Source organism: Neophocaena asiaeorientalis, unplaced genomic scaffold (assembly GCF_003031525.2).
Source record: "Neophocaena asiaeorientalis asiaeorientalis breed wild unplaced genomic scaffold, Neophocaena_asiaeorientalis_V1.1 scaffold327, whole genome shotgun sequence".
NCBI lineage: Eukaryota > Metazoa > Chordata > Mammalia > Artiodactyla > Phocoenidae > Neophocaena > Neophocaena asiaeorientalis.
The window spans coordinates 8,575,974-8,590,255 of record NW_020174560.1 but is presented as its reverse complement, the minus strand read 5'-3'; the positions used below and the strand labels follow the sequence as shown (position 1 = coordinate 8,590,255).

Below are 14,282 nucleotides of genomic sequence, written 5' to 3'. Positions count from 1 at the left end.
TTAAGCCCCAGTGGACACCACTGGAAAGAAGTGACCTGGAGAATTAACTGTAAAGTTTAATGCCTCTTCAATGCATCAGTGCAGTGACCAGAGTATCCCTTTAGAATTGAGATTGAGCAAAATCCCAGGGGGTCCCACTCTAGTATGTAATAGTGTAATAGTTCATATCCTTTAGATATAAGTAGAGGATGGATGGACTCAGATAGACAGACATTATCCTCATTTTGGAAGGAAGAAGTGGAATATAAAACCTAACTTCTTTAACATTAACTTCTCTGGAGTTCAGATAAAATATCAGAACCTCAAATCTTCACTAACTACAGTCTTATTTCTTATTTCCTGACTTACTTCCACATATAGTATATATGTGTTGCCTTTAGAAGACTTGTTTTTCTTTTGGTTGCAAGCTTCAGGATCAGACCACATTCTGTTGAGTTCTTAGAATTGTAGAACTTGAAGAAGGCACATAGTTTGAAACTGATTGCTTCTTTATATCAACCAGATCTAGATTATTAGTTTTTAAAAAATAGAGCATTTTTATAGCTCTAAGATATCTCTGCTTATTCTCCTCAAATTTTGGGGGGAATCAACTATTGCTAGAACCCCACTTTTGACCCCTTAAGCCCCAGTGGACACCACTGGAAAGAAGTGACCTGGAGAATTAACTGTAAAGTTTAATGCCTCTTCAATGCATCAGTGCAGTGACCAGAGTATCCCTTTAGAATTGAGATTGAGCAAAATCCCAGGGGGTCCCACTCTAGTATGTAATAGTGTAATAGTTCATATCCTTTAGATATAAGTAGAGGATGGATGGACTCAGATAGACAGACATTATCCTCATTTTGGAAGGAAGAAGTGGAATATAAAACCTAACTTCTTTAACATTAACTTCTCTGGAGTTCAGATAAAATATCAGAACCTCAAATCTTCACTAACTACAGTCTTATTTCTTATTTCCTGACTTACTTCCACATATAGTATATATGTGTTGCCTTTAGAAGACTTGTTTTTCTTTTGGTTGCAAGCTTCAGGATCAGACCACATTCTGTTGAGTTCTTAGTCAGAATTGTAGAACTTGAAGAAGGCACGGATGTTTTTGTGCCATCGTGGGAGATGTTCTGGACCCAGTGTCAGTCTGCAGCTCACTCCCATTTTTGCCATCGCATAGTCATGACCTTCTCTGAACCCTAATTTCCTCCTAACAGGAAGGTCTATGCCTACCTCATAAGATTTTTATGAGGCTTAAATGAGATAATGATATGTAAATATGTAAACAAAGTCCAGTTCATCCCTTTCACCAATGTGTAAAAGGGGACCCAGGAAGGTAAATCTTGCCATAAGATTGCTTATCACTTTAGTTGCAGAAGTAAGATTAAGACAGCCCAAGTCTTCTGGCTCAGTCCCCTGCTCATTCCACTGCACCAGCTTTTCTTCATCTGCAAACTGAGGGGAGTGAACCATGTCTCAAAGGTCCCTTTCAAGTATCTGACTTTGTCCTCCAGCAACCTTTTATTATTAAACTGTTCAAACCCACAGAAAATTTGTACTATTGTACAGTGAGCAGCTGTTACCTCTACCTAGACTTAACAGTTGTTAACACTGTCATATTTGTTTTCTCTCTCTCTCTACATATATGTATCAGTGTGTATATGTGTACGTGTGTGTGTTTATATGCATATTTTGGTCTATGTGTACGTATTTATATAGACTTTCTTCCCTTGAATCATTTGAAGGTAAATTATAGACATATTTCACCCTAAATACCACAGTATGTATCTCCCCCAAATAAAGACAATCTCCAAAAAACACAATACCATTCTCACACCTAAGAAAATTACATTGATTCCATAGTATTATCTAATGTCTAGTCCACATTCAGATTTCCTCATGTGTCCCCAAAAGTCTTTTATAGCTTTTTAAAAAAAACCTGGGTTCATTCAAGGTTCATGCGTGATATTTAGTTTTTATGTCACTTTAGCCTTTTAAACTTTTTTTTTTAATTGAAGTATAGTTAGCATTATGTTCAGGTGAACATAATGATTCAACATTTAAATACATCACAAGTGATCACCACGATAAGTCTAGTAGCTAGCCGTCTCTCACAATACAAAATTACTACAGTATTATTGACTATATTCCTTATGTTGTATATTATATCCCTGTGACTTAATTATTTTATGACTGGAAGTTTGTAACCTCTTAATCCCTTTCACCTATTTCATGCATGCCCTAACTTCCTCTGGCAACCACCAATTTGCTCTCTGTATCTGTAAGTCTGTTTCTGTTTTGTTTGTTCATTTGTTTTGTTTTTTAGATTCCATGTATAAGTGAGATTATGCAGTATTTGTCTCTGTCTGACTTATTTAACTTAGCATAATACCCTCTAGTTCCATCCATGTTGTTGGAAATGGCAAGATTTCATTTTTTTTTTAATAAATTTATTTATTTTTGGCTGCATTGGGTCTTCATTGCTGCATGCGGGCTTTCTCTAGTTGCAGCGCCCTGGCTTCTCATTGCAGTGGCTTCTCTTGTGGAGCACAGGCTCTAGGCCCATGGCTTCAGTAATTGTGGCACATGGGCTCAGTAGTTGTGGCTCGTGGGCTCTAGAACACAGGTTCAGTAGTTGTGGTGCACAGGCTTAGTTGCTCTGCGACATGTGGGATCTTCCCGGACCAGGGCTTGAACCCATGACCCCTACATCGGCAGGCGGATTCTTAACCACGGCGCCACCAGGGAAGTCCTTTTTTTTATGGCTGAGTAATATTCCATTGTATACATATGCCACATCTTTTTTATCCACTTAGGTTGGGCATTTAGGTTGTTTCCATATCTTGGCTATTGTAAATAATACTGCAGTGAACATTGGGGTGCATATATCAAATCAGTGTTTTTGTTTTCTTTGAGTGAATACCCAGAAATGGAATTGCTAGATCATATGGTAGTTCTGTTTTTAATTTTTGAGGCACCTCCATACTGTTTTCCATGGTGGCTGCACCAATTTACATTCCTGCCAACAGTACGTGAGGGTTCCCTTTTCTTCACATCCTTGCCAACACTTGTTTCTTGTCTTTTTGATGATAGCCATTATGACAGATGTGAGGTGATATCTCATTGTGCTTTTGATTTCCCTGATGATTAGTGGCGATTAGTAATGTTGAGCATCTTCTCATGTTTTTCTTGGCCATTTGTATGTCTTCTTTGGAGAAAGGGCTATTCAGGCTCTCTGACCATTTTTTAATGGGATTGGGTTTTTTGTTACAGAGTTGTATGATTTCCTTTTTAAGAAATATATATATATGTGTGTGTGTATATATATATATATATATATATATATATATATATATATATATATATATATATATATATATATATATATATATATATATATATATATATATATATATATATATATATATATATATATATATATATATATATATATATATATATATATATATATATATATATATATATATACACACACACACACACACGTGGATATATCATTGGCAGATATCTTTTCCCATTAAGTAGATTGCCTTTTCATTTTATTAAAGATTTCTTCCACTGCGTAAAAGCTCATTAGTTTGATGTAATCCCACTTACTTATTTTTGCTTTTGTTTCCCTTGCCTGAGGAGACAAATCCAAAAAAATACTTCTAAGACTGGCATCAAAGAGTGTACTACCTGTGTTTTCTTCTAGGTGTTTTATGGTTTCAGGTCTTATGTTTAAGTCTTAAACCCATTTTTTATTTGTTTTTGTATATGATACAAGAAAATGGTCCAGTTTCACTCCTTTGCATGTAGTTGTCCAGGTTTCCCAACACCATTTATTGAAGACACTGTCTTTTCTCCATTACATATTTTTGCTGCCATTGTCATAGATAAATTGACCATATAAGTGTGGGTTTACCTCTGAGCTCTCTATTCTGTTTTGATTACTACAGTGTTGTAGTATAGTTTGAAATCAGGGCATGTGAAATCTCAAGCTTTGTTCTTTTATCTCAAGATTGCTTTGGCTATTTGGGGTCTTTGGTGGTTCCCTACAAGTTTTAGGATGATTGGTTCTAGTTCTGTGAAAAATGCCGTGGGTATTTTGATGGTGAGTGCATTGAACCTGTAGATTGCTTTGGGTAGTAAGGACATTTTAACAGTATTGATTCTTCTAGTCCATAAGCATGGTATATGTATCTTTCCATTAATTTGTATTGTCTTCAACTTCTTTCATCAATATCTTATAGTTTTCAGAATACAGGTCTTTCACCTTCTTGGCTAAATTTATTCTTAGGTATTTTATTTTTTTGATGCAATTGTAAATGGCATTTTTTTCTTAATTTCTTTCTCTGATGGATTGTTACTAGTGAATAGAAATGCAACAGATTTCTGTATATTAATTTTATGCAACTTTACTGAATTCATTTATTAGTTCTAATAGTTTTTTGGTGGAGTCTTTAGGGTTTTCTATATATAGTATCATGTCATCAGTGACAGTTTTACTTCTTCCTTTCCAATTTGGATGCCTTTTATTTCTTTTTCTAGTCTGATTGCTGTGTCTAGGACTTCCAATACTACATTGAATAGAAGTGTCAAGAGTGGGCATCCTTGTCTTGTTCCTGACCTTAGAGGAAATGCTTTCAGCTTTTCACTGTTGAGTATGTTAGCTGTGGGTTTGTCATATATGGCCTTTATTATGTTGAGGTATGTGCCCTCTGTATCCACTTTGGTGAGGGGTTTTAGCATAAAGGGATGTTGAATTTTGTCAGAAGCTTTTTCTGCAGCTATTGAGATGATGTATGATTTTCACTGTTCATATTGTTAATGCAGTGTATCAGGTTGATTGATCTGCAGATACTGAATCATCCTTGTATCCCTGAGGTAAATCCCATTTGATCATGATGTATGATCCTTTTAATGTATTGCTGACTTTGGTTTGCTAATATTTTGTTGAGGATTTTTGCATCTGTGTTCATCAGGGATATTGGCCTGTAATTTTCTTCCCTTGTAGTGTCTTTGTCTGGTTTTGCTGTCAGGGTAATGCTGGCCTCGTAGAATGAATTTGGAAATTGAATTCTCTTCAGTTTTTTGGAATAGTGTGAGAACAGTTGATATTAAGTCTTCTTTAAATGTTTGGTAGAATTCATCTGTGAAGCCATCTGGTCCTGGACTTTTGTTTTGGGGGAGTTTTTTTGATTACTGATTTAATTTCATTACTTGGTCTGTTTCAGTAATTGGTCTGTTCAGATTTTCTCTTTCTTTCTGATTCAGTCTTGGAAAGATGGTATGTTTTTAGAAATTTATCCATTTCTTCTAGGTTGTCCAGTTTGTTGGCATATAAATGTTTATAGTAATCTCTTATGATCTTTTTATACTTCTGTGGTGTTGGTTGTATCTCCTCTTTCATTTCTGATTTTATTGATATGGGCCCTCTCTCTATTTTTCTTGATGAGTCTGGCTGAAGATTTATCAATTCTCTTTATCTTTTCAGAGAACCAACTTTTAGTTTCATTGATCTTTTCTTTCTTTCTTTTTTTTAGTATCTATTTCATCTCTTTCCACTCTGATCCTTATTTTCCCCTTTGAGTTTTGTTTTTCTTTTCTTAGGTTCCTTTAGGTATGAGGTTAGATTGTTTATTTGAGGTTTTTCTTGTTTCCTGAAGTAGGCCCTACTGCTACAAACTTCCCTCTAAGAACTGCCTTTGTTGTGCCCTACAGATTTTGAAACACTGTGTTTCTATTTTCATTTGTCTCAGTGTATTTTTTAATTTCCTCTTTGATGTTTTTCAGTGACCTATTGGTTGTTTAGTAGCATGTTGTTTAGACTCCACTTGTTTGTGTTTTTTCCAGTGTTTTATAGTTGATTTCTAGTCTCATAGGATTTTGGTCTGAAAAGATGCTTGATATGATTTTAGTCTTCTTAAATTCATCGAGACTTGTTTTGTGGCCTAACATGTGATCTATCCTGGAGAATGTTCCACATGCACTTGAAAAGAATGTGTATCCTGCTGGTTTTGGGTGGAATGTTCTCTCTCTATATATCTGTTAAGTCAGGGTAGTATAATGTGTCCTTTAAGGGCAGTGTTTCCTTAAACACATTGTTTCCTTCTGTATGGATGACCTATCCATTGATATAAGTGGGGTGTTAAAGTCCTTACTATTATATTACTGTCAGTATCTCCTCATGTCTGTTAATATTTGCTTTATGTATTTAGCTGTTCCTATGTGGGGTGCACATACATTTACAAGTGTTTAATCTTCTTGCTGGATTGATCTCTTTATCATTATGTAATGCACTTTTTTGTCTTTTGTTACAGTCTTTGATTTAAAGTCTATTTTTTTAACATCTTTATTGGAGTATAATTGCTTTACAATGTTGTGTTAGTTTCTGCTGTATAACAAAGTGAATCAGCTATATGTATACATATATTCCCATATCCCCTACCTCTTGCGTCTCTCTCCTACCCTCCCTATCCCACCCCTCTAGGTGGTCACAAAGCACCGAGCTGATCTCCCTGTGCTATGCAGCTGCTTCTCATTAGCTGTCTATTTTACATTTGGTAGTGTATATATGTCAGTGCTCCTCTCTCACTTCGTCCCAGCTTACCCTTCCCCCTCCCCGTGTCCTCTCTACGTCTGCGTCTTTATTCCTGTCCTGCCCCTAGGTTCATCAGAACCTTTCCTTTTTCTTTAGATTCCATATATATGCGTTAGCATACAGTATTTGTTCTTCTCTTTCTGACTTACTTCACTCTGTATGACAGACTCTAGGTCCATCCACCTCACTAGAAATAACTCAATTTCATTTCTTTTTATGGCTGAGTAATATTCCATTGTATACATGTGCCACATCTTCTTTATCCATTCATCTGTCGATGGACACTTAGGTTGCTTCCATGTCCTGGCTATTGTAAATAGTGGTGCAGTGAACATTGTGTTACATGTAAAGTCTATTTTGTCTGATATAAATATTACTGCCCCAGCTTTCTTTTCATTTGCATGGAATATCTTTTTCCATCCTCTCACTTTCAATTTCTGTGTGTCTTTAAATCTGAAGTGAGTCTCTTGTAGGTAGCATATATATGGGTCTTGCTTTTTTATCCATTCAGCCACCTTATGTCTTTTGATTGGAGCATTTAGTCCATTTTCATTTAAAGTAACTTTTGATGGTTATGTACTTACTGCCTTTTTGTTATATGTTTTCTGGTTATTTTTGTTGTTTTTCTCTGTTCCTTTCCTCTTCTCTTGCTCTCTTGTGATTTAACGACTTTCTTCAGTGTTATGTTTGTACAGTAAGTCCCCTACATACGAATGAACTCCATTCTGAGAACACGTTCGTAAGTCCAATTTGATCATAAGTCAAACAGTTAGCCTAGGTACACAACTAACACAATTGGCTATATAGTACTGTACTGTAAAAGGTTTATAATATTAATACATAAAAAACAAACACAAAAAATGAAACATTTTTAATCTTACAGTACTTTGAAAAGTACAGTAGTACAGTATAATGGCTGGCCTACAGGGGCTGGCATCGAGTGAACAGGCAAGAAGAGTTACTGACTGGAGGAGGGAGTGGAGGTGGCAGATGGTAGAGCTGAAGGATCGTCAGCTACAGGAGGTGGAGGGCAAGCTGCTATTTCACTCATGCCTGACATTGATGGAATGCATGTTTGCATCTTTGAAAGTTCACAACTTGAAGGTTCATATGTAGGGGACTTACTGTATTCCTTTCTCTTTGTTTTTTGAGTTAATCTAGTATTGTTTTATGATTTGTGGTTACCACGAGGTTATTATATAACAACCTGGTATACAGCAGTCTGTTTTAAGTTAATGGTCACTTATGTTTGAGCACATTCTAAAAGCACTACATATTTACTCCCTACCCCTATGTTTTAGATGTCATCTTTAACATCTTTCTGTTTTGTGTATCTCTTAACTAATTATTGTAGATATATAGGATTTTACTACTTTTGTGTTTTAACCTTCATAGTACCTATATGGTTGGTTGATCCACTACTTTTACTATATGTTTGCCTTTATAGTGAGATTTTTTTTCTTTCATAATTTTTATATTTCTACTTATAGTTTTGTGTTTTCTGTTTAAAGAGGTCCCTTTAACATTTCTTGTTAGGTCAGTTTAGTGGTGATGAACTACTTTAGTTTTTGCTTGTCTGGGAAACTCTTTATGTCTCCTTCATTTCTGAATGAGAGCCTTGCCAGAGGGAATATTCTTGGTTGTAAGGGTTTTTCTTCCTTTCAGTACTTTGAATATCTTGTGCCATTCCCTTCTGGTATGTAAAGTTTCTGCTGAAAAGTCAGCTGATCATCTTCTGGGGCTCCTCCATATGTAACTAGTTGTTTTTCTCTTGCTGCTTTTAAGATTCTCTAGTTAACTTTTTTTAAAAAATAAATTTATTTAGTTAGTTAGTTTTGGCTGTGTTGGGTCTTTGTTGCTGTGCGCAGGCTTTCTCTAGTTGCAGTGAGCGGGGGCTACTCTTCGTTGCAGTGTGCAGGCTTCTCATTGCGGTGGCTTTTCTTGTTGCAGAGCATGGGCTCTAGGCATGCAGGCTTCAGTGGTTGTGGCACATGGGCTCAGTAGTTGTGGCTTGTGGGCTCTAGAGCACAGGCTCAGTAGTTGTGGCACATGAGCTTAGTTGCTCTGCGGCATGTGGGATCTACCTGGGCCAGGGCTTGAACTCATGTCCCTTGCATTGGCAGGCAGATTCTTAACCACTGTGCCACCAGGGAAGCCCTCTAACTTTTGACTTTAATTATAATGTGTCTTGGTGTGGGTCTTTTGGGGTTCATCTTGTTTGGGACTTTTTGTGATTCCTGGACTTGGATGTATGTTTCCTTTGGCAGGTTTGGAAAGTTTTCAGCCATTATTTCTTCAAAGAGATTTTCTGTCCCTGTCCCTCTCTTTTCTCCTTCTGGGACCCCTATAATGTGAATGTTAGTACACTTGATGTTGTCATAGAGGTCGCTTAAACTATCCTCATTTTTCTTATTTGTTTTTGCTTTTCCATTTGGATGATTTTCATTAGCCTGTCTTCCAGATTGCTGATCTGTTCTTCTGTATCATCTAATCTGCATTTGGTTTCCTCTAGTCTATTTCTCACTTTTGTTATTTTATTCAGCTCTGATTGGTTCTTTTTTATGTTTTCTGTCTCTGTAGAAGTTCTCACTGTGTCCTTCCATTCTTCTCCTGAGTTCAGAGAGCATTTTTATGACCATTAGTTTGAATGCTTTATCTGGAAGATCGCTTATCTCCATTTCATTTAGTTCTTTTTCTGAGGTTTAGTCCTGTTCTTTCATTTGGGACATATTTCTTTGTCTCCTCATTTTGCCTAACCCTCTGTTAGTTTCTGTGTATTAGGTAGATCAGCTACATTTCCTGTTCTTGATAGAGTGGCTAAGTATAGAAGGTGTCCTGTGAGGCCCAGTAGTATGGTCCCCCCTGGTCACCAGAGCTAGGTGCTCCAGGAGTGTCTCCTCTGTGGGTTGCATGTGCCCTTTTGTTGTGGCTGGGCCATGCTCTTTGCAGGTGTGCTAGGGGGTGGGGTTGGTTCCCAGTGTAGCTGGCTGTAATTGGGGACTGCATTAGATTAGCACTAGCTGGGTGGAATCCACAGGTGAACTCAGGGCGGGTTGAGTGATGCTAGTAAATTAGATGGGGAGATTCAGAACTGGTGACCGCCTGGGAATTCCCTGGCAGTCCAGTGGTTAGGACTCAGTGCTTTCACTGCTGTGGCCTGGGTTGGATCCCTGGTCACGTAATCCTGCAAGCTGTGTGGTGCAGCCAAAAAAAAAAACTGGTGCCTGCCAGTGCCTGGCCACCTAGGTAGAAAGGGAGACAAAGACAAAAAATTTTAAAGTGGCACTTGCCAGCTCCTCAGTACCTCTTGGTGACACGCCTTAATATTAGTCAGTGAATCTATTAGTCAGTGAATCTCCTTCCCATATGATCAGGCACTTTTCAAACTGCTGTCTGTGTGCCAGGACCTGGAGTGACTGAGTTTTTGTGCACAGCCTTTTAGAGTGGATTCTTAATTCTCTGCAGCCCTCTGGCTCTCTCTTGGATGTAAGCCCTGCTGGTTTCCAAAGCCAGACATTATGGGGGTTCATCTACCTGATGCATGTCCCCTGGGCTGGGGAGCCCAGTGTGGGGTTCAGAGCCGACCTCTGAGGCTGTGAAATCCCTCCTGCCTGTGGTCCACAGCAGTGGGGGTGTAGGTCCCTGCCAGACCATGTCTCTGCCCCTCCTACTTGTCTCAATGTGGCTTTTTTTTTTCCTTTTATCCCTAGTTATGGAAAATCTTCTCTGCTAGTCTTACGGTCATTCTCAGATATAGTTGCTCTCTATGCAGTTGTAATTTTCCTGTCCATGGGAGGAGAGAGCCCAACATCTTACTACAGTGCCATCTTCTCCTGCCTCCTCACTTTAGTCTTTTTGACTCTAGTAGTCTGTGGCCCTTTTTCTTTCTTTTATGATACTGATTTTGGAAGGGTCCAAGCCAGTTGTCTTATAGTATGTCGTATACTCTCAGTTTTCTGGGGTTTTTTTTGGCAGTACACGGGCCTCTCACTGTTGTGGTCTCTCCCGTTGCGGAGCACAGGCTCCGGACGCCCAGGCTCAGCGGTCATGGCTCACAGGCCCAGCTGCTCCGCGGCATGTGGGATCTTTCTGGACTGGGGCATGAACCCGCGTCCCCTGCATCGGCAGGCGGACTCTCAACCACTGCGCCACCAGGGAAGCCCTACTCTCAGTTTGTTGGGTATTTTCTTTACAGTGTTAACTTATACTTCTGTCCCATAAACTGGAAGTTAGGTCTAGAGGTTTAATTAGATTCAGGTTAAACAAAGAAGCCATAATTCTTAATTGCCTGCAGAGATAGTTGTGATCCTTATGGTAACTGTTCCTGTGGTGATAGTTTCTTTTTGATTCCTCTGACAGATGTTAATGTTCGTGTGTCCAGTCTCACACTGTTGGGGGCCATAGTGTCCACTCACGCACCTTTACCTGAAGTCCAGCTACTTTTACAACAGCCCTGTTCTTCTGGACTCAGCAATAGCAATTCAGCCACTCCTCACATCAGTCCTCCTGATTGGTGGAAGAAAGCCCCTTCAGGACCCTTTCTGGAAGAAGCCGCAGTTAGTTCACCAAAGGTGTCTTCAGAGCCCTGCTGGCTCATTCGACTTTGCATTTCCATTGTTGTTCTGCCCAAGGATGATGCCTGTTCAGGTAGTGATGCTGGCTCCACAGGAGGAAGCACCTATGAGCCATTCCCCTTGCGACTGGAGGCCTTACAGGTAGGAGGTTTCATTTCCTCATCTCTGAAATGGAAGTAATCATTCTTTCTTCATGGGGTGATTACTTCCTGAGGAGTAAGTCTGTGAAAATAAGGTCAAACCAAGCAGTGTGTCATTGGTGTTAGTGGGAGTTGTGTGTGAATTCACACTTTAGGTGTGAGTGCTTTGTTTGTTGTTTTGTTTGGAGGGGAGTAGGTGGGGGGGGATTGGTTGTAAAACATCACATTCGTCCCCTTTTGTTGCAAGCCATTTTAGTCACCTCAGGTATTATGTGGCAGGTCAGTATAATAGATTATATAATAATTCTGAAGGAAGTTGTAGAGTTAATCTTTGATTTCTGCATCTGAAAGTTAAATAAATGTTTAATTTTCTATAAACTTCTCTTCGGTATTATATCTGTTTAGAGACAACAAAGTATTTGCTCCTTCAAAGGAAGAAAACCGCCCTAGATTAAAGTATTTGTTTTTCTGTAATATTTTAAAAATACTAAGATATTTGTTTTTTCTGTACACCCTAGATTAAAGTATTTGTTTTCTGGTCCTAGGGTCTGCTAATTATCTGGTTAATATTGAACATGTCCTTTAACCTCTTTAACCTTTAACTTTTTCAGTCTTAGTTTCTTCAGCTGAAACACTCAATAAATACCTAACAGTAGATGAATTGTTCCCAGGCTTCAGTGTGATAATATTGATAATCTAAATGAAACACATTTTGTAAATTATAAAGCACCATGAAATTTTATGATATACTTAATTGAAGATTATGGTTGTTCTTCATTTCATTAACATCAGATTTCAGCCCCTTGTTGAGTGTGAGTGATTTCTGAAATATTGAAACACTTCTGGATATTGCAGTCCTGCATTCAGGTCTTGGGGTTAATCCTCTGTTTTCTTTGCAGGTGTTGGCTCATTTGGCAAGGGGCTACTTTTCAATGACTCAGGTCTACTTGATGGAGCTTGGAGAGGTGATTTGCAAGTGCCTGGGGGAGGCAGATCCATCTGTCCAGCTTCATGGAGCAAAGGTAATTTTCATTAAAAGCCCTGTGCTTCAGGGAGCACAGCTTGGTGCTCTGTGGTGACCTAGATGGGTGGATGGGGGTGGGTGGGAGGGGTATCCAGGAGGGAAGAGATATATGGATACATATAGATGATTTGCTTCGTTGTACAGTGGAAACTGACACAACATTGTACAGCAGCTATACCCCAATTTTAAAGAAGAAAAAAAAAGCTGTGTGCTTTTTTCTTCTCTTCCTTTTATGTTCTCCCCTCAGCTGCATGTCCATCAATTCTGAGTTTCTTTAGGAGGTTTCAGGTAGGCAAGTGATATCAATACATTCCTCTATTTTCAGCTCTACATGTAAACCCAAAGAATTGATTTGATAATAAATTAAAAATATATACTTGGTGATTTTGCTTCTGGAAAGAATGCCTCTGAGATAGCAGTTTCTGAGAAAAGAAAGAAAATCAGTTGGAAATTACTTTTCCCCTTGATTTGAGGTAATCTCCAAACTGAAGTGGCTTTTTACCTCCATGGTTCTAATATTCGTCTCTGATAGTCTATTTCTTTTATCTTGGCAGCTTCTGGAAGAACTGGGTACAGGCTTAATACAACAGTATAAACCAGATTCTTCCATAGCACCTGATCAGAGAGTGCCAGTCAGCTTGGTAAGTAAATGTATATTCATGGTTTTCTCTTTTCTTAGTGCTTCAGTCAGTTTTATTTTGAGGCTCAGTGATAAAGTGGCGTAGAGAGTATGGTTTCTTCCAATATCAGAAATTATGGTTTATAATCTAGGATGAATAGGTTTTATTTGCATTTTAGTTTATTTGCAGTTTAGTGTGTGGTAAGATTATGTGTAATATACAGCCAGTAATGGAAGAACCAGTTTTTGGGGGTTTTTTTCCCCCACAAAACCTAGTTTGGTTACACAGTGTGCCCAAGAGACAGACTAGAATGGTGGGAAGAGCCCAAGATTTGGAATCAGAAGGCATGGGATTAAACCACTTAATGAATATGTGACTATGAGCATAGTTTCCTTGTTGTAAAGAGGAGTAAAAATCCTTAACTCATTGGACTTTTGGAAGATTGAATGAGATGTGAAGACTCTGGCAAATAGTAGATGCTCAGTGAGTCTTAATTCCCTTAGCCCCTCCCTGCCAGGGCCCTCCCCCTTATTCCCGTTCATTTCTGTGGTCTGAGCTTGTGTGTGTTGCCCCACACTGTGCCAGTTATTCTTTGGAGGAGGAACATGTGAGCCCATAAAAAAAACCTTCTACTTAGTGCCAAAAACCACATCAACTCAACATTAGGGATGTTTTCTCCCTCTGCCCTCCTCATCCTGCCTATTCTTTTTCTCTTCACAATTTCCATCACCCTAGGTGGAATGATAGAATTAAGAATGTCTAGCTTGGGCTTCCCTGGTGGCACAGTGGTTAAGAATCCGCCTGCCAATGCAGGGGACACAGGTTCCAGCCCTGGTCTGGGAAGATCCCACATGCTGCGGAGCAACTAAGCCCATGCGCCACAACTACCGAGCCTGCACTCTAGAGCCCGTGAGCCACTACTACTGAGCCCGTGCACCACAACTACTGAAGCCCGCCTGCCTAGAGCCCGTGCTCCGCAACAAGAGAAGCCACCACGAGACGCCCCCGCTCGCCACAACTAGAGAAAGCCCGTGCGCAGCAACGAAGACCCAATGCAGCCAAAAATAAATAAATTTCAAAAAAAGAATGTCTAGCTCTAGTCCCTTCCCTAGACTGCCACTAAAACTGAAACGTCACTGTTTGCAGGGAGTTGCGTTGTGCTTTGCTATCAGACAGACTTGGGTTTAATCCAGACTTCTCCCCTTGTTCCAAGTGACTTTGAGCAAGACTCTTTTTTTCCTTTTTTTAAAAATAAATTTATTTATTTTTATTTTTGGCTGCGTTGGGTCTTTGTTGCTGCACGCAGGCTTTCTCTAGTTGCGCTGAGCGGGG

General features: G+C 39.0%; 1 protein-coding gene across 4 annotated transcripts in view; it reads left to right on the top strand.

Moving 5' to 3' along the window:
- The window catches only part of HEATR6 (HEAT repeat containing 6), a 63,878-nt gene that overhangs the window by 18,930 nt on the left and 30,666 nt on the right, over positions 1-14,282 (top strand). For all 4 annotated transcript variants that reach the window (XR_003004875.1, XR_003004874.1, XM_024757585.1 and 1 more), the window contains 3 exons: positions 10,952-11,307; positions 12,206-12,328; positions 12,885-12,971. Coding sequence is in view for 2 of the 4 variants with exons in the window: in XM_024757585.1 (XP_024613353.1) it covers positions 10,952-11,307; positions 12,206-12,328; positions 12,885-12,971 (566 nt within the window). In the remaining 2 variants the exon portion in view is untranslated. The remainder of the gene's footprint in view (positions 1-10,951; positions 11,308-12,205; positions 12,329-12,884; positions 12,972-14,282) is intronic.